The following is a 27862-nucleotide window of genomic DNA, read 5'->3' on the forward strand; positions in this document are numbered from 1 at the left end:
GCACTTGGGCCTCTTCCATAATTTGGTAATTATGAATTGGGCTGCAATAGACATTCCAGTGCAATTGTCTTTGTTGTAAAATGATTTTTGATCATCTGGGTATATTCTTAGTAGAAGAATTGCAGAATCGAATGGTAGGTCTACTTTTATTTCCTTGAGTGTTCTCCAAACTTCTTTCCTAAAAGGTCATATTAGCTTGCATTCCCACCAACAGTGTACACTTGTTCCCTTCTCTCTGTATCCATACCAACATCTGCAGTTTGGGGATTCTGTTATGTGAGCTATTCTTACTGGAGTTAGATGATATCTCAGTGAGGTTTAATTTGCATTTCTCTGGTGATTAATGATGATGACCATTTTTTCATGTGTTTATAGGCCATGCACCTATCTTCTTCAGAGAAGTTTCTGTTCAAGTCTCTTCCCCACATGGAAATGAGGTTATTTGTTCTTTTCTGATTAATTAGTTCGAGTTCTCTTTGGATGGAACTCTTATATATTTATTTGATTCATTTTTCTTGATGCCTTCAGAATCCTCTCTGTCTTTGGTCTTTGACAATTTGATTAAATATGTTATTAATTCTATTTGGGTTGAATCTGATTAGAGCCCTTGGACCTCCCTGTACCCAAATATGCATATCTTTCTCCAGATTTGGAAAGTTTCTGTTTTTGTTTCTATGAATAAATAAGCTTTTTACGCCTTTATCTTTCTCTACTCCCTCTTGAACTTCAATGACTCATATATTTAATCTTTTGATACTGTCCCATGACTCCCATAAGCTTTCTTCATTCCTGTTAATTCTCTTCTTTTCCCCCCTCTGACTGTATATTTTCTAATAACCTGTCTTCAAGTTTTTTATTTTGTTCATTGTGTTTTTCAGCTCCAGAATTTTTGTTTGACTGTTTTTAATTATTTCAATCTCTCTGTTGAATTTCTCTAATTAATTTCTGAATATTTTTCTCTGTGTTTATTGAAGTTCACCGAGTTTACTTAAAATGGCTACTTTGAATTCTTTGTCAGGCACTTAACACATCACCATCTCTTTAGGACTAGTCACTGGTACCTTATTTTGTTCATTTAGTGAAGTAATGGTTTTCTGATTTTTCTTTATCCTTGTGGTTGTGTGTCAATATCTCTGTATTTAAGAAGTAGGAAATTATTCCAATTTTCATAGTGTGACTTTCTTTAGGAATGTCCTCCAATGGTAAGTCTGTCTAGAAATTCTAGGCAGGTCACCTATTGTGGTCTCTAAGCTATTGCCACACTAGGGGTGCTCTAAACCCAAGACCACTGTGGATGAGACAGCAGCAGGCTGTAATTTCTTGGCTGCTGATACTGGCACAGTGCCTAGATGAAATCCAAGCCCCCGATCACTGAGTCTTTTCTGTCAGTGTGTTTTATTTGGAGCCCAACACTGCCATAGTTGTCTAGTGGTGATGCAGGCCTTAACTTGGGTTTGTCTCATGGGAGCTCCAGGTTTTCATCTGGCACTGTGGTGGATCTAGAGGCTTAGTCTGTGGGTACCAGCCTAGATTCAGTGGCTGTTGGAGTCTACTTGGCATTGGTTTTTACTGTGGTTAGCCTAATATCATGGTCCAGTGCAAAATCCTATGTTTGTTTCCTTCTCTTTCCCCTAAGTTTACAACATTTCTCTCTGTAGTATGCTGCGTGGGGGTGATGATGAGCATAATGTGAAACTGCCCTTCCTACTCTCTTGAATACTTCTTTTTTTTCTTATATTATTGTGCTATAACCAGGTACTATGATCTCTCATCTGGCTTCCTTAGTTCTTGTGAAGTATTTTTTTTTTTATATGGATAGCTGTTTACATGGATAATTCTGCAGGGAGATGATCACTACAGAGTTCTATTCCACCTTCTTCCTCCAGCCTCTCTTCCTTAAAGTCATTTTAAGAGAAAGAAGCTAGTCACAAAAGGGCATATATTATATGATACTATGTATATGAGATATCTAGAATGGAGAAATCCATAGATGCAGGAAGGGAATTAGTGGTTGGAGGGGCTGGACAGAAGGGGAAATGGAGAGGGGGTGCTAATGGGCACTGGGTTTCTGGTAGGGAGAGAACATGTTCTGGAATGAGACAGTGGTGACAGTTGCATGAGTTTGTGAGTATACTAAAAAAATCACTGAATTTTACACTTTAAGGGATCCGTTTATGGCATGTGAATTATATCCCGATTTTTTTTAAAGGTGGAAGCTACTTGAAAAAGGCCCACTAATCATAATAAATAATAGATGAGAACTTTAAAGGAAGGAAGAAATGAGAAAAATTGGAAACAAAAGATGGAAAACCCGAAGAAACATAAGAATATGGGCCAAATCAGCAAAGTGACAAAATGCAGCTGGCTTAGTTGTGTGGGACCAGTTCTGCCAACTTTACTCTCTGTACACATCTGTAAATTCCAGAAAGTGATAACTTAGGTATCCCTTTAGGGCAAGATGGATTATCTCCCATCTCATCATCAACAACAACAACAACAACAAAAAAATCTTTATGCCTCTGTGAAGCTTCTAATTATAAAACCGAACTACAAGAAATGAAATTAAATTTATGAAGTCATTGAAATATCTTTAAAAGATACCTACCAAAGAATTAATTTTAAAAAAAAATGTTTTTAAATTTTACTTGTTGAGAAATTTTTACTTATGTAAGAAAACTCATTCTCAAAGAATGATGTATCAATGAATTGCTACTATATTTCCTTTATTTTTTTTTTAAGTTTTTCTCTGTGTGACCTTTGTAATTTTTACTGTCTTTCTTTGGCTTCTTTTCCTTACTCCCATTCTAAGTGTGCCTTAGTCTTTATGCAGGAGCCACAATGAGTTATGAAGAGAAATTAAATACATGAAATAGCATGTCTTCCTTTGCAATTCATATATATTCCAGATATGGAATAAACTTAATACATGTAAAGTCCATAATAATAATTTTCTAGACATTAGATTATGACTTCTGAGTTTAAAAGTATCATTATATGTCACTTCTATATTTAAAAATCAAATGTAAAATAGGCATCTTAATTAAAATTCACCTTAAATATAAATTCGAGTGATATACCTACAACTAAAATGATTTCTCAAAATTATGGCTAATAATATTATTTCATTTTAATTATGCAGGAAATACCACACTCATTTGTTACAGTTTGATGGTGAAGGAGGTTGGCACTTTGAGCAATTGGATACTGCTATTCGTTTGACGTTGAGTGAAGAAAAACAAAAGCTAGAATCTCAGCTAGCTGGAATTCCCAAAATGCAGCAGAGACTCAATGAACTATGTAAAATTTTGGGAGAAGACTCAGTGCTGAAAACAATCAAAAATGAAGATGACACATCCTAATTTGTTTTGATATGTTTTAAAAGTTTATTTTTTAGGTAAAGGCCCAGAGACACTCTGTTATACTGCATGCAATATGTTAAGCTAAGCGCAGAGGCGGGGAAAAGGCAGCAAGAAATGTTTTATAGGATTGTAGCATCAGGAAGTGTATGATCTGACTTTTCGGAAGAAAATAAACAAGTGCATTATGTAAGATTAGTTATTATGGCTTATACTAATTTCTAGCGAAGGCCTAATTCACCTGTAAAACAGGATTTTCTAGGTGAATTCATAATGAATACCAGATTTACTATGCATATGTGATGTGTCTAAAGTTCTTCACAAACATAGGAGATATCTCGGAAATGAAACAACTTAGAGTGGCAGTTGGATTGATACTAGGTGCATAAAATTACAACTTTTATTTAGTCCATTGATGGTTGTTACTAGGTTTGATAGCTAGAATTCTTACTCATTATTGCTAGTGGCCAAGTAAACCAGTATACAAAATAGCTGCCAGTTTGATAAATTCCTTCAATATTAAAAAAATTTCTTTTAATGACAGTGGTTGAAAGAAAAAAGCTTGTATAAAATGCCATATTTTAAAATGTTAGACTTTGAGTATCTTAATGAGGGCACATAACAATTTAATTTTAGTAATAGTCGTAATGTATTTGTTAATAAGCCCTTTCACTTTTAAAAGAGAATTTATTGCCAATACAGAAAAAGAGTACCCAAACAATGTCTCAGCCTGTTAACTTTGCTTGGTAGCATTATCTATTGAAACTTCTGTCCAGAAATACTCAGCTTGTTTTTGTGCCCAAAGGAAGAGACCACATTTTAAAAAGTGTAGTGATTTAATAGAATATGGAGATTCTGAAAATCACAGTAATAATAACATCCATTGCAATAGCACTTTATAATTTACATTCTCCATCTATTTCATTTCACCTTAATGCTTGTGGCAATGTATTGAGAAAAGATATCATTTTTCTTACTTTGCTTTTGAGAAAATTGACACACTTGTCCTAATCATGCAATTTATTTAGGGACAGAATCAGAAATCAAATGAAGTTCTCCTGATGCCCTGGTTCTGTGCTGGTTCCGCGATTATTCTTTAAATCTAACTGGGTTACAGTATCAACAAAAGCTAAGTGAAATATTGAAAAAATTAAATTTGGCAATGTTAGTGTTGAAGATAATTTGGTTATTATTTATAAGAAATGAAAACTTAGGTCCCAGTGAAAAGGTCATTGGTCTCGGTTTAAAATGAGCTAAGGAAATTAGTAAATCTCTTAGCAATGTACCTCTAAGGTATCAGCAATAAGAAGGGCAGTTAATTATGTTGTCAGTAAATTTAATATTTATTAAACACAATGAGAAATAATCTGTGTAGATCAATGAAATAGATCTTATCTATCTGTGTTCCCTGGACATTCAAGTACAAAAGCCAGGACTGACACTTTAATGTCTTCCTGTCTATGCCACCTTATTAACTAGAAAACAATCAGAATGGTCAGTTGATAGTGTTAGGATTTCATTTGCATATGTAGACACAGCCATAAGAGATACCAAGTCAGCGATTTTTAGACTTTTTCAGGTGATAGAGTGCACAGTAGTCATTCATAATGGTTGTTGTAAAACATCTTTACATTTCCACAATTTTAATTCTGCCATGACAAGTAGGATATTTTAATTATCAATAAAAGTAGTCATCACATGTGAAGGAATGTAATAGAAGATAACAGCGCAACTGTCCAAGTTATTCTGTTGGTATCCTTAGCTACTCATTTATTCATTTGCCAGTTACTAATATTTCCTATTAGGAAAGTGACACAGGAATTAAGATTTAAAAAAAAAAAAAATCATGGAACCCAAACTTAAAATTTGCAAAACTTTATCCATTAATTTTAACTTCTATATTAGCAGTTATCCAGTTTATACTGCTAGAATGGGAAAAATCTGAGGCAAGTTTATTATTACATTAACTTTTAAAGATACAGAAAGAAATGAAAAGTTCTCATGTGACACGTGTATATATGGCTTAATTATCATAGTTTTAAAAATAAAACTTTGAGGACCTGATATTTTGTGTTTTGGACCTTTGGAAAAGAATGCCAAAAGAAATATATTCGTAATGAACCATCACTTCATATGTCTTACCAATAAGCTGAACTGAAAAAGATTTATAATTTATAATGTACAGGATTCAAGGATGTTTAAAAGTCTCTGTTAAAAAATATACACACTGGTATTTAAATGTCAATTTCCTAACCTGGGCATGTTTTCCATGAGATTTTCATACCTATTTATTTTGTGATTTTTTTTTTTTTTTTTTTACAGGATCAATATCCTCTAACTTAGAGGGCAGAAATATCTGTGATTTGAACTTGTATTTATACACCATTCAAATGTTTCCAAAATGGTCCAGTGTGTATGCCATAGTTACCATTCTTATACTTTTATTTCTTGAAAAAAAAATGGAAAAGATTAAGGAAATTAAATAGCCTTCTTTGAATACAGCAAGAAATAGATGAGGGAAACAAAAAAGAAAAACTGTTTCAATTTTCAAAATGCTTTTTCATGTTTGAAGTTTATTTTGGGTCAAAAAAAGGTATACATTTAAGAAGTTTGATTTTAAAATGGCATTTTTGTGGTTTATTCTTAAACTTGAAAAATACAATGCATTTTATGAAAACGTTGCATTATATTTCTATAGCATGTAGTGTTATGCTGAGCATGGCTCTAAAGTAGTGTCTGTTCTTGTTAACAGGATCCCTCTTAAATAATCTCGAGAAGAATGATATATCTTGAAACTCAGCCCAAGTTTACATTTGTTTACAGTGGGGATGGTTTTATCTTGAAAGTAATTTGGGTTTTTGTCTCTAATTTTGGTCTGTCAGGAAAGGTATAAATGAACATGTTAGTTTACTTGAAACATTGCTTCCAAGTATAATTTCCTATTCAGCAATAGGCATAGCCTATTACAATCTGTTTGGAATAGTTTTTTGATTTTATAAGCCTAGAAAAATATGTTACATTTTGGAGCTTAAATCCAGAGAATATTACTTCTGAGATGTGCATAAAATGGTAAAGGTTATTAAATCATTAATCAAAAGAGATGCCTTTGACATAATTACTTTATGGGCAAAAATTATCCTCATTTAGCAGTGTAAAGGACTTTCACATAACCCAGGATATTTATAGTTCTGCTGACATACATTTATATATGTCAAATGTTTTGGAGTTGTACTTTTGATGTTTGACACGAGAGCTTTTGGGTGGATGTATAAAATATTTTTATTACAAATAAATACCTTCTTATTATTGGTGCCTTTCCTGATTACCACTTACACAGCTGCTTTACATTTTGAACTACAAAATTTTCAAAACGCATTATCTACTTATAAGCTGGAGTTGCATTAATGAAAGCAAATGAGAAAAATGTCCTTATAGCAAAAATCATTGTAGCTAAGCAAGAATGGGGCTGTGTGTGAATACATTATAATATAGTCTCCATCCAAAGTGCAGGTCCATGAGCCCATCATTCCTTGTGAATTCCTTAATCATCACGTAAAAGCCTTCATTAATCGAAGGAATTACAAAATGATTGCAGTGGTAGAAAGTCCTCTATTTCTACACTTTTAAATGACTATGTTGGGTAAGTGTTTACCTAAACCTCAGTTACAAATTGTATTGGGCATAGTTTCACATAGTACTATGCACGACAATCATCAAATAGTTTCTTAAATATTAATTTTTAAAACTTAATTTTTTGCAACACTTTTATTAAGTACTTAGGTCAGACACTGTGCTAAGTTCTAGTAATAAATAAAATATGCGTCCCTCCAAAGAATCGTATGGTCATTGAAAATTAGAAAAATGAATCTCTCTCAGTCACAGAAAAAGTAAATAGCTACATTTATTATTTACCACGTAGGCATAAAGAATTGCATATACATTGACTCATTAGATCTTCACAAAACTATAATTTAATAAAAGAAGCAACTGAAGACAGAAAAGTCAAGGAATTCACCCAATCTATAGGGTCCCCAAGCTGTAGGGCTGAAATTTGAAGCTAGCAATGTTTGATTACAAAGCCCATGGAGCTCTACATCACCTTTTATTTTTCATAAATTTAGGCCATTTTCGTGGTTACTATTTTTAACTGAAGTGTTAAGTATATTTTTGACTGACTCAAGGTTTCTGGTTAACCAAATGGATGCATTTTTCACCTAAAAAAGGAATTTACCTACCATATTTTATTTTTCATTGTTTGTATTATAAATTATGGATGTGGTCCTATGGGAGGGGAGAACAAGGCAAATTTTCAAATGTTTTCAGGTAGAAATGTCTAAACCAGTTATGGTTATTCAGTCAGTCAGTTAATACTTGTTGACACTTCAAGGTACCAATTAGGGATTCAGAAATGAAGAAGACAGCCCAGTCTCAGCGCTCATGAAACATTTTAGTACATCAATGTTAAACAATCCTGTACCTGTTAGATGTGATTCCATGGAGGTGGCATACTTGTTTTGTAGTTATCTCTTCAGCTCTTGTCTTCCCTGCCTGAGACCAATCTGTCACAACCTGTGAGCAATATGCATATTCTGGTAGCAAGATTTCCTAGATTATACCCTCAAGGGCTTCATAATCCTCATACCCTCCAACCTGGGCAATTACAAGTTCCAATAAACCCAGTTTGTAGGACTATCATCCTTCACCAGCAGATGGTCCCATACATTTAGCATGTTGTCTAGAAATCTGAGAAACAGTTTCCCAAATTCATCATGTGGAATGAGCCAGCTTCATATATTCAAAGGTATGTCTCCCATGTTATCACAACATGCAGATACCTAGCAGGAAAGTTCTAAAAATCTGAAGAAAAATCAATAATCATAAAAGTCAATGAATGAGACTTTCAAAGTTAAACACGTTTAAGATTACATATTCTATCTCAGTACTTGTGAACCCAGCATAGTTGAGAAAGAGATTAAGTTATTAGCGTAATGTGTTTTCATGTGATTTAATATCCCCCCACACAGATTGTGTAGCAGTGAAATATTGTTAAACACTAAACAATATTGACTTGGCTATACTGTTTAATTATGGTTAATTTAATTCATATAAAATAGGGGACAACCTTATACATCAAACATATTTAATTTTTATATATTGAATATGTTAAATTTAGTAATTCAAATGTGTTGATCTGGACATTTGTAAATATGTAGATCTAAAAAAAGTCTCAGGACTCAGGGAAGGATCAAAAGAGTTCCTATGACCAAGGTGACATCTGATTGGGAAGCTGATATAATGATATCTTTTTCAACATGCAGATGCTGATATTTCCAGAGTGACAAAACTAAAGAAGCAAGTGACAAATCCCCCTTGTGTAGGGTAGCTTGTTGTTCACATGGGACATGTTTCCAAGGTCTATGTAAATGGTGTAAAAAAGGATCCAAGCAGATACAGAAACTCCTCAACTTCTTATGGGGTTACATCCCAATAAACCCATTGTAAGTTATAAATATCTTAATTTGGAACTTTTTCTGGAATGACCATCAGAGTGATCATCCTATGGTACACAAAAGCATGCAATGGCAATAATGAATGCCACTCAGCAAGACACTGCCACACATCAACACAAAGATAGCTATGAGAAACCGATACACCAAGGTTATGAAACCTGACCAAGATGTTTGTACACTGCTGCCAACGAAAACACATGCTGGCAAGTTCACGAACTTAATTGTCAGGCCTTCTATAGCAATACTTCTGATGGACATTCCAGAAAAAAAGTTACAAAATTGCTTTGATCCTAGCACTCTGGGAGGCCGGGGCAGGTGGATTGGCTGAGCTCACAGGTTTGAGAGCAGCCTGTGCAAGAGCGAGACCCCAATAGCTGGGCGCTGTGGTGGGCACCCATAGTCCCAGGTACTCGGGAGGCTGAGACCAGAGAATCACTTGAACCTCAGAGTTTGATATTGCTGTGAACTATGACACCCTGGCACTCTGGTGAGGGCAACAATGTGAAACTCTGTCTCAAAAACAGAAGAAAACAAAACAACATTGCTTTGAAGGGTGCACTAGGTGCTGGCATTGGGGCATATCTTCCCAAGGACAGTACTTCTAAGGTGACCGTAGTGATAGTCCGCAATGAGGAATGTAACACTTTTTCTAGGGTGATTTGGCAAACTTAATTGTCAGATCTTGTATTTTTTTCCTGCAGCCTAACATGTGAACACAAACACAGGAAAAAAAACCTTTAGAAGTTCAATACAAAGCACCATAAAGATTTTGAGGCCTTAAGTAACTAAAGAATTTTTTTTATTGTGGTGAAAAATCACATGGTATAAAATTTACCACCTTTAGCTTTTTTAAGTGTACAGGTCAGTAACGTTAAGCATGTGAGTATAGAAATTAGAAATTCATTCCAGTTGTTTTATGTATTATAAATTACAATTATCAAAATTATTTATATTTATAATATATTTTATAATTATCTTTATATATTATAAATTATAATATATAATTATATATGATACATATATTATGCTTACAGAGTTCTTTATTAGAAATGTTACCATGACGTTGACCACATGTTACATTTTATTATTTATTGTATACCTGTGTATCTTCTCTAATCATTCAATCATTCAATCAATCATTTTTTGTCATGCAATTTTCTCAGATTATTTAATCAAAATAATCCCCCAGCCAGTCCCTCTCCAACATGTGATCCAGTTTCATTTTGTTATTGTTGTTGTTGTTGCAGTTGTCACTGTTGTCTAGCAGGCCCAGGCCAGTTTCGAGCCCACCAGCGTCTGTGTATGTGTCTGTCGCTATAACCACTGTGCTACGGGGGCTGAGCCTGGTTTCATTTTTTATAGAACTTATTGTTCTCTCCATTTAACTCATTCGTTTATGTGTTAACTGATTCTCTCTGCCTATCGCCTCTGTCCCCTTAGAGTGACTCTAAGCACTGTGGACAAGGAATCTTGCCTGCCTTATTTCCTATAGTATTCACCGCACATTACATGGCAGACAAGAGACATGCAACAAGTATTTGTTCCGTAGATGCCTAAAGAAATGAGTGAACAAATTATAAAACAATAGGGCACGTAAAAATAGAGCAAAAATAAATACATGAGAGACATTATGAAATGAATGTCAGAATGAATAAAATCAGTGAAGGGGAGATAGAGAAGTGTACTCTCTCTCTTCACGTGCTAGTGTATTAAACCCACACTGCTTTGTTTTAAATTTCAGATTAATAGGAAGGTATGCAAAGGATTAGGTTACATTGCTTGCTCTCATTAGGTGAAGTCCAAGTTTGTCGCTGAGCCTTTCATCCAGGGGATGTGCTGTAGACCTTTACTTTGTGCCATTAGCTGAGAAAACACTAATCCCCCTCTCTCCTTTTATTTCTCCACCTACTTGAATTTGTGTTTTTCTCTGGCTGGGCATGCAGTTTATCTATTGGTTCATATTAGTATTGAGTACATTGGATAGAGAAGGGAACACTTTTACACTGCTGGTGGGTTTGAAAACTAATACATTTTTTCCACCTTTCTACCAAATAGAAGAATTAAGCATCTTGGGAATTTCATACTATTTGCCTCTTCCACTTTCTTTTCTCTTCTCTAGAATAAATAAAGAACTAATCCACTGGTTTTAACAATCTTCCCAACAGAATGCTGGTTATAAAAGTTTCACAAACATTTCCTCTAATTCCTCAGTTCAATAGAAATTAGATATATTAATGATCTGACCGGACCACCTAGCTCCATGTTCTCGGTCTCTCCCAGGTATTAGATTAGATTAGATTAATGATCTGACTGGACCACCTCGCTCAAGTTCTTCTGTCTCTCTAAGTGTTCATCCCTCCTCTTCTGCTTCTTTGGGTAGTTCTCAATATCCCTCAGTCAGGTGGACCAGGTCCGGGAATCCGTAAATCCTGTGCTCTCATCATTATCAATCCCAGTGGCCATAAAGGAGTCTTTCATCAATTAAGAGTCATGAAAAACTTTTACTTAGTATTTGTATATAAATATATTATACTATCTACTATATAAATATAGTATTTATATATAATTTTTCTAATATATAAAAGTACTTACTTGTTCTTAGTATTTATATATAATCCAATACTAACAGAACAATCCTGCCCTAATGACTTCCAGACCACTGATGGTAAGAATGCCTGGGAGGTTGTGGCTCACACCTGTAATTCTAGCGCTCTAGGAGGCTGAGCTGGATGGATTGCTTGACCTCAGGAGTTCAAGACCAACCTGAGCAAGAGCAAGACCCATCTCTACCAAAAATAGAAAAACTAGCCAGATGTGGTGGCACATGCCCATAATCCCAGCTACTCAGGAAGCTGAGGCAAGAGGATTGTGTACGCCTATGATGATGCTATGGCTCTCTACCCAGGGTCTGTCCCCCACCCTCTTAAAAAAAGAATGAATAGGTCAATTCATGGCAGAAAGCAAATTTCAGCTGTTAATAGAGCCTGTTAGAAATGCTGCATGCCTTCTCTCCTCACCACCAGCCTTAGGTGTGGGCCTGAACCTATATCTGATGATTAAGAACACAGGCTCTGGAGAAACACTACTTGGTTGAGTTCTGCCTACGCTCCAGCTGAGCATGTTATTTAACCTCTCCATGACTCAGGTTTCTCATTTTCCAAATGCACATAATAATTGTCCTTACCCCATACATGTTGTGAAGACTAAATGTGCTAGATATTTACTACTTACAGAAGCGACAGCTTGGCATATGGTTGTAGTTATTACCAGTTACGCACATGTTGGAATGAGTTGCTAAACCAAAAATCTAATCAACATCCCACAGGAAATGGCGGTTTTTGATTAAGTCAGGGAAGAGAGGAGGATAATATGGAGGGGGGGGTAGTCCTTTGAGGTGGGAAGACCCCCATATGTGAGTTGCTGGAAGAAACTAGCTCCATGTCTGATGCATAGTAGTTACCCAAAATATCTTTGTGGAATAAATGACAAAAAGACTAAATGAATCAACAAATGAGGTATTAGCAGAAGAGAGAGGGAGGAAGATAAGCAAACCCCCAAATTAAAGTTGCTTTCTTTGTAGTTTTGCCAAGGGTCCAAATGCTAGATGGTAAGACCCTGAAATTGTATGGACTTGCTGTCTTTGTATTGAGTCCTACTCGTTACTAAAGCCTGAAAACCGGATGTGAAATGAAGTGTCCAAAAAGATGAAATGCTTGGGTCCTCTCAATTCAGTTTCTCCAGACCCAAATTAGCCAGTGGACCTACACAACTTTAGTGTGCCCATTTCATACTGTGTTTTCCATATTGTCCCCACAAAGAGAGAGGACATAGGAGAAAAAAATGGACTTAGGGAAAAAAATAACAATAAAGAGAAAGATAAGGAAAGGCTCCAGCTACTTGGTGTGGTGGCTCACACCCGTAATTCTAGCACTCTGGGAGGCCAAGGTGGGTGGAATACTTGAGGTCAGGAGTTCAGACCAGCCTAAGTAAGAGGTCCCCGTCTCTACTAAAAATAGAAAAATTAGCAGGGTGTCATGGCTGGCACTTGTAGTTCCAGCTACTCAGGAGACTGAGGCAGAAGTTTGAGATTATTGTGAGCAAGGCTGATGCCATGGCACTCTAGTGGGACAACAGAGCAAAATTCTGTCTCAAAAAGAATAAAAAGGAAAGGGAAGAAGAAATGGTAAGATGTAACTGCAGCTGCAGCAGCAATGGAGAGTGCGCTCAGGAGAGGAGGGAGGAATTCTGGAGACCTCTGACCTTCATCATGCTGGCTTCCCTCATCTCTTTCTCAAGTGAATTTCTGTGTTCTCAGGGAGCTCTGAGACAGGTGCCTACCGAAGATTCTCTTTCCTATGAAGAGACAGAAAAATTGGAGTTTATCACAATCACTTAGTGATCTATTTTGACCTACCATGTTACCCCCCAAAACTATTCCCATCATACCCATCTGGAAAAATTCCAATCATGTGTCATCCTAATCACTGGTTCTCTTCATATCTGGACAAGAGCAGGCAAGTGTTGCTGGAACAAGTCACTCTGTGAGGCAAAACAAATTCATAATGATCAATTTCAAGACTTGCCAGCACCACTCAATGGTCCTACTCTACTTCTTTAGGTCACTTTTCTACTCTGTACAACTACTTTGTCGAATTTTCTCTTCTTTCTGAACAGGCCTAATCCTCTCTCCCTTCTTTTCTAATAGCTGTTCCTTGGCTGACCCTTTACTTTTCTGCTACCAGATATTAAAACTTTGCCTTTTCCTCATCCCTTTCGTACTGTGCTGCTGCTCCCAGAGGACCGCCTCTTTTCCTGCACAATTCAGTCACTCTTAGGAATCATCAGTGGCATCTCAGTCTTTACACTGCATGTCTCATTCACCACCTAATCCTGCTCATGTGTCTCCAAATAATAGCCCTCTGTCAGGTGCTGTGGCTCACGCCTGTAATCCTAGCACTCTGAGAGGCCTAGGTGGGTGGACTGCTTGAGCTCAGGAATTTGAGATCAGCCTGAGCAAGAGTGAGACCCCATCTCTACTAAAAAAAAGAAAAATTAGCCAGGCATTGGAGCAGGTGCCTGTGGTTCCAGCTACTGAGGGTCTCTTGAGCCCAAGAGTTTGAGGTTGCTGTGAGCTATGACAGCATAGCACTCACGTCCACTTCTTTCCATCTTCACCATCATTAACAAGGGTCACGGAGCAATCATTTTCTCCTACCTGGACTATCACCATTGCTTCCTAACTAATTCTCTGTATCAATTCAATAACTCTACCAATCTACTCTTTAAAAATATTTTAACATTTTTAGCTGGGTATTGTGGTGGGTGCTTATAGTCCTAGCTACTTGGGAGGCTGAAGCAAGAGAATTGCTTAAGCCCAAGAGTTTGAGGTTGCTGTGAGCTGTGACACCATGGCATTCTACCAAGGGTGACATAGTGAGATTCTGTCTCAAAAATGTATATATTTTAAAGTATGATATTATACACACAAATATACCTATATATGTGTATTATCCCATACACTACATATTATGATATAAAACATAAATATCCAGCTCAATGCATTATCACAAATCCAACACCTGTTTAACCACCACCCAGATTAAGAAATAGGGAGATGCCAGCACTGCAGAAGTCCACCCAATGCCACCTTCCAATCACTCGTCCCTCACTTTCCACTTCCAGTATAACCACTACCGTCACGTCTAACACCACATTGGTTTTGCCTGTATTTATTTATTGACTGACTGAGATGGGATTTTACTTTGTCACCCAGCCTACAGCAGCAGCATAGCTCACTGCAACCTCAAACTTGTGAGCTCGTAGGATCCTCCTGCCTCAGTGTCTTGAGTAGCTGAGACTACAGGCTTGCACCATCATGGTTCAGCTACTTTTTCTATTTTTTGTGGAGATGGAGTCTCCCTATGTTGCTCAAACTGGTCTCAAGCGATTCTTCTGCCTTGGCTTCCTGAAGTGCTAGGATTACAGGTGTGAGCCACCATACCCGGCCTCAATAACTCTTGAAAAAACTAAAATCTTTAATTTGGCCTACAAGGCCCTGCATCATCTGAATTCCCTTCTTCCTGAACCTCATCTTGTACCATTTCCTTTCCTGAAATGGGAGCTGCTTACTCCCATTCCAGAGGCTTCCCAGGTTGTTCCACCTGCCCAGGAAGCTGGTTTCTGCCTCCTCACCAGGCTCATTCATTCTGTCTTCAGATTCCAGTCCTGCCTTCGATCCCACAGAGAAGCTTTCTCCAGCTTAATTTTAACAGCATCACCTACGTCTCCTTCGCATCATTTACCACAGCTGTAATCTTACTTTTCTTTGATTAACATGTTTCCGATCTCACACTTCCGTCTACACTAGATCCTCAGTCTCATGTGAACGATAACTATGGAATTTGCTTTAGTTTGGGCTCTGAATTTTATCCTAGCCTTCTGCCTGGCCCATAGTAAAAACCCAAGAAATATTTATTCAAAGAAAGAATGGATCCATCTATCAATTAAATGACTGCTCTTCACAGCATGTGAAAGCTATTTATAAGAACTATGTTAAGTACCAGAGAATTGGTGTAAAGTCACGAAATCATTCTTAAAAACAGCAACAACAAAACTCTCCTCCCCATTTGTCCATAATTTGTCAGGATACTCATTAGTTTCAGTTAATTTTAGAATTTGGCCTTTGTGTGTAAAATAATTAGTTTACCTTTGTCAATATCAATGACCACTTTATGGATAGTTGTGCGTGTCTTTTCATAAAACATAACTTAAGGAAGAGAATATATTTCACCGCTTCCATGTTGTTGGACTGTTAACTATGGAGTTTCTGGGTAGACAAGCCTCTCTAGTTCAGATGTAAGCTGCAGAAACTATCACTGCCACCAGCATTTCTGTGACAGAACTATCTGGGGTCTTGATTATTCTCAAAAGTATCAAAGCAACATTTCTTATATGAGAAAATAATATAAGGAACAAATAACAAACAGAAATACAAAACATCTTTCCAGACATAAGGACTCTGGTTATGTATATGTGAAAAGCAGATGAATAAATTTAAAATGTTCTTTCTGGATGGGTTATCTTTCATCGATTTAAATTTTTACTCTATACTTTTAATAGTTACAATATTTACTTAAGACTTTTTCAATTATGGAGTCATAGTTCCTATTTGATTCTAGGTAAATATGGCCACCTCTTCTCATACTTTATATATATCCTATTTTGGACTATTTTAGAACGAATTGGTGTTCAAAGTTAAGAGATTGCTTTAAATTAAAATCTACCTGAGATCTTTCAAACTTAGAGACTGTACATTTTAAAGTAAATATGTGGGCTCAGCTCTCGTAGCTCAGTGGTTAGGGCGTCAGCCACACACATATGGAGGCTGGCTTGTTCGAACTCGGCCCGGGCCTGCTGAACAACAATGACAACCGCAACAAAAAATAGCCGGGCGTTGTGGCAGGGGCCTGTAGTCCCAGCTACTTGGGAGGCTGAGGCAAGAGAATCGCTTAAGCCCAAGAGTTTGAGGTTGCTGTGAGCTGTGACATCACGGCACTGTACTCAGGGCGACAGTGAGATCTGTCTCAAAAAAAAAAAATAAAAGTAAATATGTGGATTTATTTTGGACTTTATATTGTTTGATGTGAATTAAAGAAAATACTCTATAAAGTAGCTTTTTTACTGAAAGAGATACGCCCTCACATACAAAATCTGACAATTAAGTTCATGAAGTCATCCTAGAAAAAGTGCTACATATCTCATTGCTGAATATCATTACAGTCACCAGACAGCCAAGGGGAGGATGTCGAAGGTGAACGTAGTGACGTTCAGCTATGAGGTCTGTAACACTTTTTCGAGGATGAGTTTTGCACTTCATTGTCAGATCTCATATTTAAGGAAGAAAAAAAATCACAATTGTACCGGGGGGTGGGGTGGGTAGGAATACATTGAGAGAAAAAACAAGGCAAGGAAGGACAGAAAGTGAACTGGACAGTGAGGCAAAAATTAAATGAGAGACCAGGGTCAAACCGGGTGAAATAGGTAGAGTAAGAAAATATGAGGTCAATGTTTTCTGAGCGTGCTTTGTGCCAGGAGCTTTAACATATTTTTTTATTTAATCTTGACAAAAGCTCTATGACTATAGTATAATCCTTATTTTTATAAGCAAAGAATGGAAGGACAAAATAACACTCTAAATCAAGAATGGAAGGACAAAATAACACTCTAAATCAAGAATGGAAGGACAAAATAACACTCTATATCATACTATTAGAAACTATAACTGTAGGATTTGATTCCAAAGTCAATGCCCTTACAATATCATGTGACCAGTGAACTTTCTAATTGTGTATAATTGAAGATAATAAGGTGGGTAGAAATTGTCCTTTATTCCTTATAGGGTTGCAACCTTCTGTTGGCTCAACAACTGGACTGGCAAGGACATGACGGATGTGACAGGGCCGCCACCCTGCTGCACACCTATCCACCTACTTATTGTTCCTGTGGAACTGGAAGTAAGGGGTGGAGTTCACAGATGACTCCCAGGTTCACAGCTCCTACCATAAGACATTAGCTCAAAAATGGGTGGAGGAAAAAAAAACAGGAATACTCTGACAATTTTGCTGAAGGAGTGATTTTATATCCCACTTCTGCAAAGCACACCATTCACATGCGTCACTTCTTCATCACCTTGGGTAGGAAGATTAAATCCTCACATATGCCTTCTATTTCTTACCTTTTGTTATCTGTTTTCATAACTCATGATACTGTACAGATGAGCTGTCCTTGGTGAAACATCACACTGGTTCCAGGCAATATCTAGAGACACTGCGAAGAGGTTCAGGGCACTTCTCAGGCAATAAAATAAGACAGGTGCCGGAGTGTGCTTGTTACATTCTGAATACTGTTTTTCAATTGTTACCTAACTAGAGATAACTACTTCCTAAAGTAATTAAAAAAAAATCTTTGAATAGAGACCTCATACACATAAAGAGGAAAATTCTCCATGAGGTATATCTCACTGTAGCAAAACCTCTTGTGAAAATCTGAATTAAAACTTGAATAGCTGGCTCAGCACCCATAGCACAGTGGTTATGGCGCTGGCCACATACACCAAGGTTCGAACCCAGCCCAGGCCAGCTAAACAACAATGACAACTGCAACAAAAAATAGCCAAGTGTTGTGGCAGGCGCCTGTAGTCCCAGCTACTTGGGAGGCTGAGGCAAAAGAATCACTTAAGCCCAAGAGTTTGAGGTTGCTGTGAGCTGTGATGCCACAGCACTCTACCGAGGAGGACAAAGTAAAACTCTGTCTCAGAACAAACAAACAAACAAACAAAAAAATGTACATATGGCTTTCATCCTAGTAACTATATTTCTGCAGAATAGCTTTTCAAAAGTAGGATGGAAAAAGTCATACACATTGCCAGATCTTTTTTCCAAAATGATTGGCAGCATTTCCTACAGTGACACACAAGTGGCTGCCTACCTCCTATGCCCCCTGTGTGTAAAATTATCAGTCTTTTAATGTGTATCAAACTGGCAAATCAAAACAAAACAAAAAGAACCTAATTATTTTTTACTTACATTTTCCTGACTATTAGAGATGTTGAATAGCTTTTAAAATGCCATATAGCAGGTCCATTTTTTAAATGGACATATTACCTGACATAGTTTCTCATTCTTGGCGCATCCTGACCTTATCGTGAGTCCTTTTCATTGTACATGAGAATAACTCATCTAACAACAGGGTCGTTTCATTCCTTGACCTTTTCATCTCTAATGAGATTCATCTCCACCCACATGAGCCATTTACTTCCACGGCCACAGTTGAACTTTGTCATCAACCAGAAGGGCTTGAACTTCTGAACTTAAATCTAGATACCTCATTGTCTTGCCTAAGATCTTTCTAGTCCTCTACTTTTCTCAGATACTCCCTCAAGTAACCTGCCTAAGATTCCAGTCCCATCTGCCTATTCTCTGTAAGTAGTAGTAGCAGTACCATAAGAAAAACAAGCAAAAAAAAAAAAAAATTAAGGGAATATGTAATACCGGTGATTTTTCAACCTAAACAGCCCTTGTGGGTGTTTGGGAACATGGGGGTGGTTTGGGTTGTCACAAAGATTAGAAGTCACTATTATTTTTTTTTTGTAGAGACAGAGTCTCACTTTATGGCCCTCAGTAGAGTGCCGTGGCCTCACACAGCTCACAGCAACCTCCAACTCCTGGGCTTAAGCGATTCTCTTGCCTCCACTATTAGTTTTTTATATACTGTACATGCTTCCTGGGATGCTATGTGTCTTTTAAAACCTGGGACAGTCTAACACAAAGAAATATTATTCCACCCAAAATAGAAAAAATGGCCCTAGTTGAAAAATACTGAACCTCCTTCATAATCTGATCAAAAAAAAGAATGCAGCCTTGTGCGGTGGCTCACACCTGTAATCCCAGCACTGTACAAGGCTGAGGCAGGTGAATTGCTTGAGCTCAGGAGTTAGAAACCAGCCTGAGCAAGAGCAAGACCTCCTTTCTACTAAAAATAGCAAAACTGCGGCAAGAGGATCCTTGAGCCCAAAAGTTTGAGATGGCACTGTACCCACGGTGGTAGAGTATGTCTCAAAAAAAAAAAAAAGCAGTTTCCATGCAAGGAAAACAGACTTATAACCACAGATGAGGTAATGGAGTGCTGAGGCTCAGGCAAGCACATCCTCTGTGTCCAAATGCCGTTTCATGAACATGGATTCCTAGACAAGGTCAACGGTTTCATCTTCATGTATATATAGTAGTCAGTTCAGATTGCTGTAACAAAATACCCTAGGCTGGGTAACGGATATGCATTGTTCATAATTCTGAGGCTGTGAAGTCTAAGAACCAGCATCAGGAGACGCAGTTTCTGCTGTGGGCTTGGTCTTTGCTTCACAGATGGTGCCTCACAGGCACTGCGTCCTCACAGGCACAAAGGCAAATGGGCTAACCAGTTTCTTCAAGGCTCTTTCAAAACGGCCCTAATCCCAACCCCACGAAGGCTCTGTCCTGGTGACTTAATCACCTCTCAGAGGTCCCATCTTCTAATGCCATCACGTTCGTGATTAGGTTTCAACGTAGGAATTTTGGAGGAACACAAACATTCAGAACACAACAAAAAAAAAACCCTCATTTTTTTAATGAACACCTACGACGGAGCTGATCACTCTCTTGATAATAGAGAAAGCCAATAAAATCTGACCGCCCCCACCAAATATAAGCAGAAGTTTTTATTCACTGCAGTGTGAATAAAATACCCCATATCTAGAACAACACCTTGACGTGAACCAAATGCCTGTTGAATAATTTAATGATCTATGTGCTTTAAATGGCCCTTGACTATATCTCTTGCAAAAGGAAGTCTTTATTTCACAACTCAGAAATCAGTAACTTATAGATGTCACACTAACCATTAACCAGCCCAATAAAACGTTGCTTTAGCTTTTCAGTACACTAAAAATACTTTGACCCAGCATTTAAAAGAATGAAAAAAATGGAAAATAAAGGACTTCAAAAAAGTGTTTAAAATCCTATTCTAACAGACAAGATGGGCAGTAAGAAAAAATGCGGATTTTTTTTCCTGATGCAAATAGTTTGCTATGCAGCAGTGTGAGATATTACAGAAATTCTTAAATGTTGGCTCTGCACCTGTAGCTCAGCAGCTAGGGTGCCAGCCACATACACCAGAGCTGGCAGGTTTGAACCCAGCCCAGTTGCCAAACAACAAGGACAACTACACCAAAAAATAGCCAGGCGTTGTGGTGGGCATCTGTAGTCCCAGCTACCGGGGAGGCTGAGGCAAGAGAATAGCTTAAGCCCAAGATGGAGGTTGCTGTGAGCTGTGATGCCACAGCACTCTACCCAGGGCGATAGCTTGAGACTCTGTCTCCAAAAAAAAAAAAAAGAAAGAAATTCTTAAATGTTAACTCTTAAATCCACTATCTAAATTATACAAAAACACTGCCAGTAACACTCTTGCTAGTGAACACCATTGCAAAGCCCATCAGAGAATGTGCACCCTGAAAAGAAGATAATTTTTGATCAAAAAATTTATTTATGATGACAAAGAATCATGATAAAATCAGGTATATTTAGTTTGGAATCCCAAACAGTACTTTCCTTTTTTTTCTCTTACAATTAAAGGTGAAGAATGTCTCTGATGAAGAATAAAAGTTTTTTTTTTTTTGTTTTTTTTACCAAAATTGATAAAATACTATTAGGACTTATAAATATCTTTTAAAATTGGATTTTCTAATATGCTTATGGCTTTTGCAGGCATAAATTTTCAAAGACACTGTGCCGCTGATGCAGAGACTAATACTTTCCCAGCTCATGTGAAGGGCAATGGGCATGAAGCAGGAGCCACCTTGCTCTGTTCCGTTTATAATCTTCTGGGCACCACACAAGGAGGAAAGTAATCTGGAGAAAACACGTGAAAGGTCAGCACTGATCAGATTGGGAGAGTCATGTTCCCTTTGTGAAAAGTGGTGGTATCAGGCCGTGGTCAGGAGCCCAGATGGGAGCCAGACAACCTGCATTCAAATTCCGAAGCTCTGCCACTTATTAGCTGTGTGACTTTGAGCCTCACTTTTTGCACTCATAAAATGAGTAAAAAAGGTGCATTTACTTCAAAGGGTTATTGTGAAAATCTAATGACTCAATATACCCGGAGGGCCTCGAACAAAACCTGGCACACAGCCACTGTGTGAATATTTGCTATCACTATTGCTTTCCTATAATTTCAAAACCTCTCACAACTTGAAAGACAAAAGGAAAGAAGATGTCATATAAGGTTAAATTTTCTCCACACTCTGATACGGAAGACATATTATGTTCTCTGGGAATAATACATTACGTTCTCTCCAGTGATAGATGTGAACTCAAGAGCACATTTTGTGATATATTGCTAGAGATTTTGAACAAGGCATGACCTGTGTTTTTAAAAAATTAAGTAAAATTAATTTTTGTCCTGCATCTAGAAAATTCACTTTTCTTCTAGGGGCTGAAGTAAACTAAATTGCGTTCAAGGTTAACTGAAATATAGGCTCCATCTTAGAAGCCACAGGAATTTCAGTGACTGCTTGCCTGTTTCTAATCGGTTTTGACTCACTTGTACCCAACCATTTCATCTTTGGAAACAACAAATACTTACATCCCCCCCTCCCCAACATTTTGGGTTATAGAGAATTCCTGTGCATTATATTTGATCCTTGTACTATGAGGGATCAGAGAGTAGCTGCGGGTTGGGTGAAGGATTCAGAAAATTGGGACAAAGGCTGGGGCCCAGGGGTCTGGCAGGGCCCAGTACCAGCCATGCTGTGTATCCATAAAAGGCCTGTGCGAAGAGTTTTAGCATCTTGCATTCCCTAACCTGCTTCATTTTACATCTGAGTAAAGCGAGTGGTTGAAGGCTTACTCCAAGGTTACCTGCTGGAGCTGGGCCTTAAATACCAGTGCTCCTAAAATACACAGAAATGACCTCTCTGGTTAGGAATCATTAACGAAATGTTTTCAGGGGTTAAAGGAGTATGCCAACAATGGAAACAAAACCAAAATTGTTCCAGGTAAGGTAGCTGCTAACTCTTATCTAGTTCGTTCCACGGGTATTTTTGGGTGCCTTCATTTCGGTCCCCAGTAATTTCAGTTCAAAATAGTCATTAGCACATTCTGAGAGACATGGGTTCCCTAGGGCATGTGTGTGTATGTGTGCATGTTTTCACAATCTAGGCTAGGTACATGCACACCCATGTACTGTATATGTACACATACCCTAGAATGTAAATGTCATTATTTTTTCCGACTTCTCTCTAGTCATCTTCTTTATTTTACTCTATATCTATCAGAAAACACACCCCTGGACTGGACGTGGTGGGTCCACACCTGTAATCCTAGCACTCTGGGAGTCCCCTAAGTGGGTGAATTGCTTGAGCTCAGGAGTTCGACACCAGCCAGAGCAAGAGCAAGACCCCGTCTCTACTAAAAATAGAGAAACTAGCTTGGCATCGTGGCCGGCACCTGTAGTCCCAGGTACTGGGGAAGCTGAGACAAGAAAACAGCTTGAGCCCAAGAGTTTGAGGTTTCTGTGAGCTGTGATGATGCCATGGCACTCTACTCAGGGCAACAGAGTGAGACTCTGTCTTAAAAATAAATAAATAAATAAATAAATAAATAAATAGAAGGAAAATAGACCCTTGGCCATAGAATCATGACAGACTGTCCTGTGGATGTCTACCAAGTTCTGAAAGGAGCAGAAGAAATAAACTGTAAACACAACAGGGTATCATAATTTTAATAAAAACATTTAATCAGAAATGATAATGATTGTGAACCATGAAGAGCAATGTTTTAACATAGGAACTTGGAAAGAAGTGTAGCAACTTCCAGGAATAACACAGTCAGAGCTGTGGGTTTTAACCTCAGCTCACCATGACTCACCTGCCTGACGCGGGGCACGTCCCGGAAACACTCTGCATATTTACTTCTTCACAGGGAAAATAAGGATAGCAAAACTCACCCTACCTCATGGAGAGGGTATTTTGACTATCTAATCAGCGCCTATAGAGTGTTACTAAAACATGCTATGTAATTACGATTGGGTCTGCGTCTCTCCCTATGTAATCCAATGGGAATTTTATCACCACCCCTTTAATTATCATGGAAAGTTTTATATAAACCTTTCCATTTCCTCATAAAGGAAACTTTGCAATAGGATTGCTATTCAATATAGTAGTTTATTTTTATAGTGTTCAATATAGTAGTTTATTTTTTCTACCTGCCTCTTGAGAAAGGATTATTCAAACCAATGAATAATACTTCTGCGTGGACACAACAAGATCTGCGATTAAAAAACAGACAAACAAAAAATCCATGATAGGAGTTCCATCCTACTTTGAGCCTCAATAAATTAGCTCCTTGACACCCATTTCAGCAAAACCTTCTATAAAGGAAGTGTCATGTTTAATTTTAGCATCAACACCAAAGGTTTCAATGAGCTAATATTTACTTCCTATATAAATTGTGTTAAATAACCTTTCGTAGTGAAACTGTAGACTTGAGAACACTAACCTCGTTTAATGAATAGAGCACTGGAACTAAGCAGTTCATGTCTGTATATTTGGGCAAGTAATTTATTAATGTTAGTCTTTTTTCTTTTTTGATTAGCAGAAATCATATGAAATAAAACAAAGATTCTCAACATTCAAATAGTAAGACCACAAAGCCTTTTATAAATTGTATGGTGTGACATAAAAGTTACATTATTATTCTTATTGTTATTGTCTTGACATTGGCGCACCCCAAAAAGTGGAGCTAAGGGCTCAGATTTTAATTCTCTGTCAGTCTCCCAAAGGTCAAACTGGTGCTTACGTGGTCATAGACACATATGACGGAGTATCTGCCCTGAGTGGTAACCTGGAGCATACCGCAGGGGTGATGCTCCTCTGGAGATATATCTCAGAGCATGTGACTGACATGAGTCCAGAGCATGCAAATTATAACAAAAGTACTTAAATTCCATACATTACACAGACTCAGGAAGGGGAGCGAATGCGTGGGCTCCAGGAGAACTTCACAGCCATTTCTTTCTTACACGTGAAACAAGTTCACTTACTTTCTTGACTTTATGATCCAGCTAACCTTCGTTGATATCCCAGAACTGAATCTTATCCAATGAAAGATGCAGAGAAGTGTCTGTGGGTCCGTGTTACCTGTCAGAGCAGGAAAACGACAAGGTCATAATTAAGGCCGTAGCTCCTCGATTTTCGCAATAGGACTAAGAATGGGAAGGGAAAGGCAAGTGGAGGTTGGGAGCACTGCTTCAGGTCTCACTTGAGTCTCCGTCAGCCCACAGCTTGGGGACATCTTCAGAGCTTGCAGATAGTGTTTATGAACCAACCTAGGCTTACTCGTTTGCTTTTTCAATGTTTAACTTCTGTTTATTTATTTTATAATTGAAGCGATTATGTAAACTAGCATGCTAGCTTTGCCTGTCTCTGGAGGGTAGTCCCCGCATCAGGTCAAAAGATCCCCCCGGGTAGGTGTACAGAAGGCGCTCACTTAATGATTCACTCACAGTTCTTTTTTTTTTTATTCTCCTGCCTCAGCCTCCCAAGTAACACTGAATAACACCCAGAAATCAAATGGTGGACCTAGAATTCAAACCCTGATTTATTCAACTTCAGAGTTTACCCTTCTTTCTTAGCTTTCTTCTCTTCCTCCCTCTTTCTCTCCCTCCTTCCTTCCTTCACGGGGTCTAATCTGTCATCCAGGCTGGACGCAGTCACTTCGTCATAGCTCATTGCAACCTCAAACTCTGGAGCTCAAGCAATCCTCCTGCCTCAGCCTCCCAAGCAGTTGGAACTTCAGGCGCCCACCACAATTCCTGGCTAATTTTGGCATTTTTTGTAGACACCAGGTCTTGCTCTTGTTCAGGCTGGTCTTAAAACCCTGGGCTCTAGATATCCTTCTGCCCAGGCCTCCCAAAGTGCTAGAATTAGAGGTATGAGCCACTGAACCCGGCTGCTTTTGCTCCTTAATGCCACTTCATAATTGAGTCTGAGCAGTTTTTATTTCAGCAGCCTTGCTCTGCCTTTTTTTCCTTCCATTTTCTGTCTTGGTGGTCATTGTGTGATACCCCACTGTATGTATGGATGGATGGATGATCATGTACTTAGCCAATCATTGTGTATAACTTTAAGGTTGCTTCCAGTTTTTTAAAAATATTATATATTAAATATATAATATATATAGGGTGCCCATAGCTCAGTGGTTACAGCACCAGCCACATGGACCACTGGTGGGTTTGAACCTAGCCCAGGCCTGCTAAACAACAATGACGATGGCAACAACAACAACAAAAATAGCCGGGCGTTGTAGCGGGCGCATGTAGTCCCAGCTACTTGAAGGCTGAGGCAAGAGAATCACTTAAGAGCAGGATTTGGAGGTTGCTGTGAGCAGTGAAGCCATGGCAGTCTACCCAGGGCGATAGCTTGAGGTTCTGTCTCCAAAAAAAAAAAAAAAAAAAAAATATATATATATACACACACACACACACATTAGGGAGATAAGTTAAGCAAGTTTCCAAATATTTCCTTGCATTCAATTTCTTGCATCCAAGCAGAATTTAGAGGTGAAGGATTTATGCATTTAAAGAATGCTGCCTTGGCTATCGTCCCTGTGTCTGTGGGGTCAGCAACACACAACTTTCCATAGCCACTGAACTCTCTTGAATAGGGTTCAGCTTTCTGAACAAATAGTACTTTTAGTGACATTTGAAATGAGATTAGTAAGCGAATATCAAAGGCAGTTCTAAAAGGTAAAAGAAAAATGTGAGAAACCAGAAATCCTTTATAAGCAACTGAGATTGGCAGGTGGAAGAGATTGTGGTTGCTAAGCAACCATCAACCATCCAGCGCTCCTTGCAGGGGCTGGGGCTGGGAAGGGCTGAACGGCCTCTGTGGTCACGGTTAGATGCTCACCTCTAGTGTTACGCTTCCTAGTCATCTAGTTCTTATGAATTCTATTCTGCCCCCATCTCAGTGTTCCGTCCCTGGGCAATCTCTTAATGGACGATGTCAGTTTTGCATGCAAATTGAAATTCTGATCATTGTCCCCAATAAATATCCAATAATTGATTAGAGTATGTCAATCAGTACCTTATTACTTTGACATATGAGACCAGCATCTTCTACAAGCCTTGCAATTCCCTATAATCGTAAACCATAGCCCAAAAGGGACAGTTTCTTTTGAGACAGAGGTGAAGAAAGGGCGCTGCAGTTAGGGAAAAGGCAAGCAAAGAATTACCATAGGAGAGAAAAATTGGCTTAATTAAGGTTCAGTATCAATAGGATTATCTTTGTATGGGAGGGATTCAGAGCACATCTGTTCATTTCTTACTCATTTACTTATTTATTCAAATTTATTAAATAGCCATAAAGCATCAAGGTGATAGTCATTAAGAAGTCAAAGTTAAATACCTGCTGGTCATTGCACATAAGGAGCTCACAATTTATAAGACAAGCACCCGGTATTTTTAGTTAGATGTAATCTTAGAAATGAGGGGGGATGGTAGGTACAATTTCCACTGTAAAGTCGAGGTCTGGATCCGAGAAGTAGCATGATTGGCCAGGGCCTAGGGTGGGACTAATGACAGTAACATGTTGTGGTTCCTGCTGGGTGCCCTGAACACTGATGATCCTGAAATTGCGTTTGGGACACAGCCATCACAAGTACTTACAGAGTTCGTGCTTAACTTATCTGGTATGTCACAGACACGCTATTGAATTAAATGCTGCCAGGTAAGAACAACTCTGTCTTGACTTCATGAAGCTGACATCAATCTCAGCTAGTCAGCAGAGCACCAAAGAAGAAAAGAAATGGCTTATTTGATGTTTAGCAAAAATATCGTAAGTAAAGCTGATACCAGAGCTCTTAAACTATCAGAATGAATTAGGCCCTATTGGGTTTATTCCAAAGCCAGCTACCTGAGCTAAGAAGAACTGCATAAAACACAGAGATGAAAGTGTCAACTATCATAGGCAAACAGGTGAATCTTCCAGTTACTCAGTAGTTCCTCCAGAGAAGCTGTACCGTCTCGTTTGAAAACACAGAGTACAATGGTTAGTCATGCGGAAAGAATGACAGTGACATATCAAAGGGAAATGCAACAGTTGAAATAGCATTGCAAAACTGATAAGCCACAGATTGCCCAGCGGAGACTGTGCCACCAAAACCCAGATATTAAAAAAAAAATTTTTTTTTATATCCGTGAAGTTTGTGAAGAAGCCCAATATAAACTTAAATTCTAAAAAAATCAACTAAAATGTTTGAGCTTTTCTTTGGCTGCGGCCCTACCCCTAGTTTTGGGATAGCCAAGATGTCATCAGCTATTTCAGGTGTCATGAATTCTGCAAACAAAATTAATTTACTACAATGATTAGAAGTAGGAAAATATAGTTGTCTGGAATTCATGAGATCT

At 38.1% G+C, this 27862-nt stretch overlaps 1 protein-coding gene across 2 annotated transcripts in view; it reads left to right on the top strand.

The window, feature by feature from the left end:
- The window catches only part of ABCD2 (ATP binding cassette subfamily D member 2), a 100701-nt gene that overhangs the window by 68490 nt on the left and 4349 nt on the right, over positions 1–27862 (top strand). The window contains exon 10 of one of the 2 annotated variants that reach the window (XM_053557614.1): positions 3140–6638. The exons of the other annotated variant lie outside the window; for it this stretch is intronic. Coding sequence (XP_053413589.1) covers positions 3140–3359 — 220 coding nt within the window. The 3' untranslated portion in view covers positions 3360–6638. Of the gene's footprint in view, positions 1–3139; positions 6639–27862 lie in introns of those variants that run through there. 2 annotated transcript variants of the gene reach the window in all.

Source organism: Nycticebus coucang, chromosome 12, assembly GCF_027406575.1.
Source record: "Nycticebus coucang isolate mNycCou1 chromosome 12, mNycCou1.pri, whole genome shotgun sequence".
In the NCBI taxonomy this organism is placed as follows: Eukaryota; Metazoa; Chordata; class Mammalia; order Primates; family Lorisidae; genus Nycticebus; species Nycticebus coucang.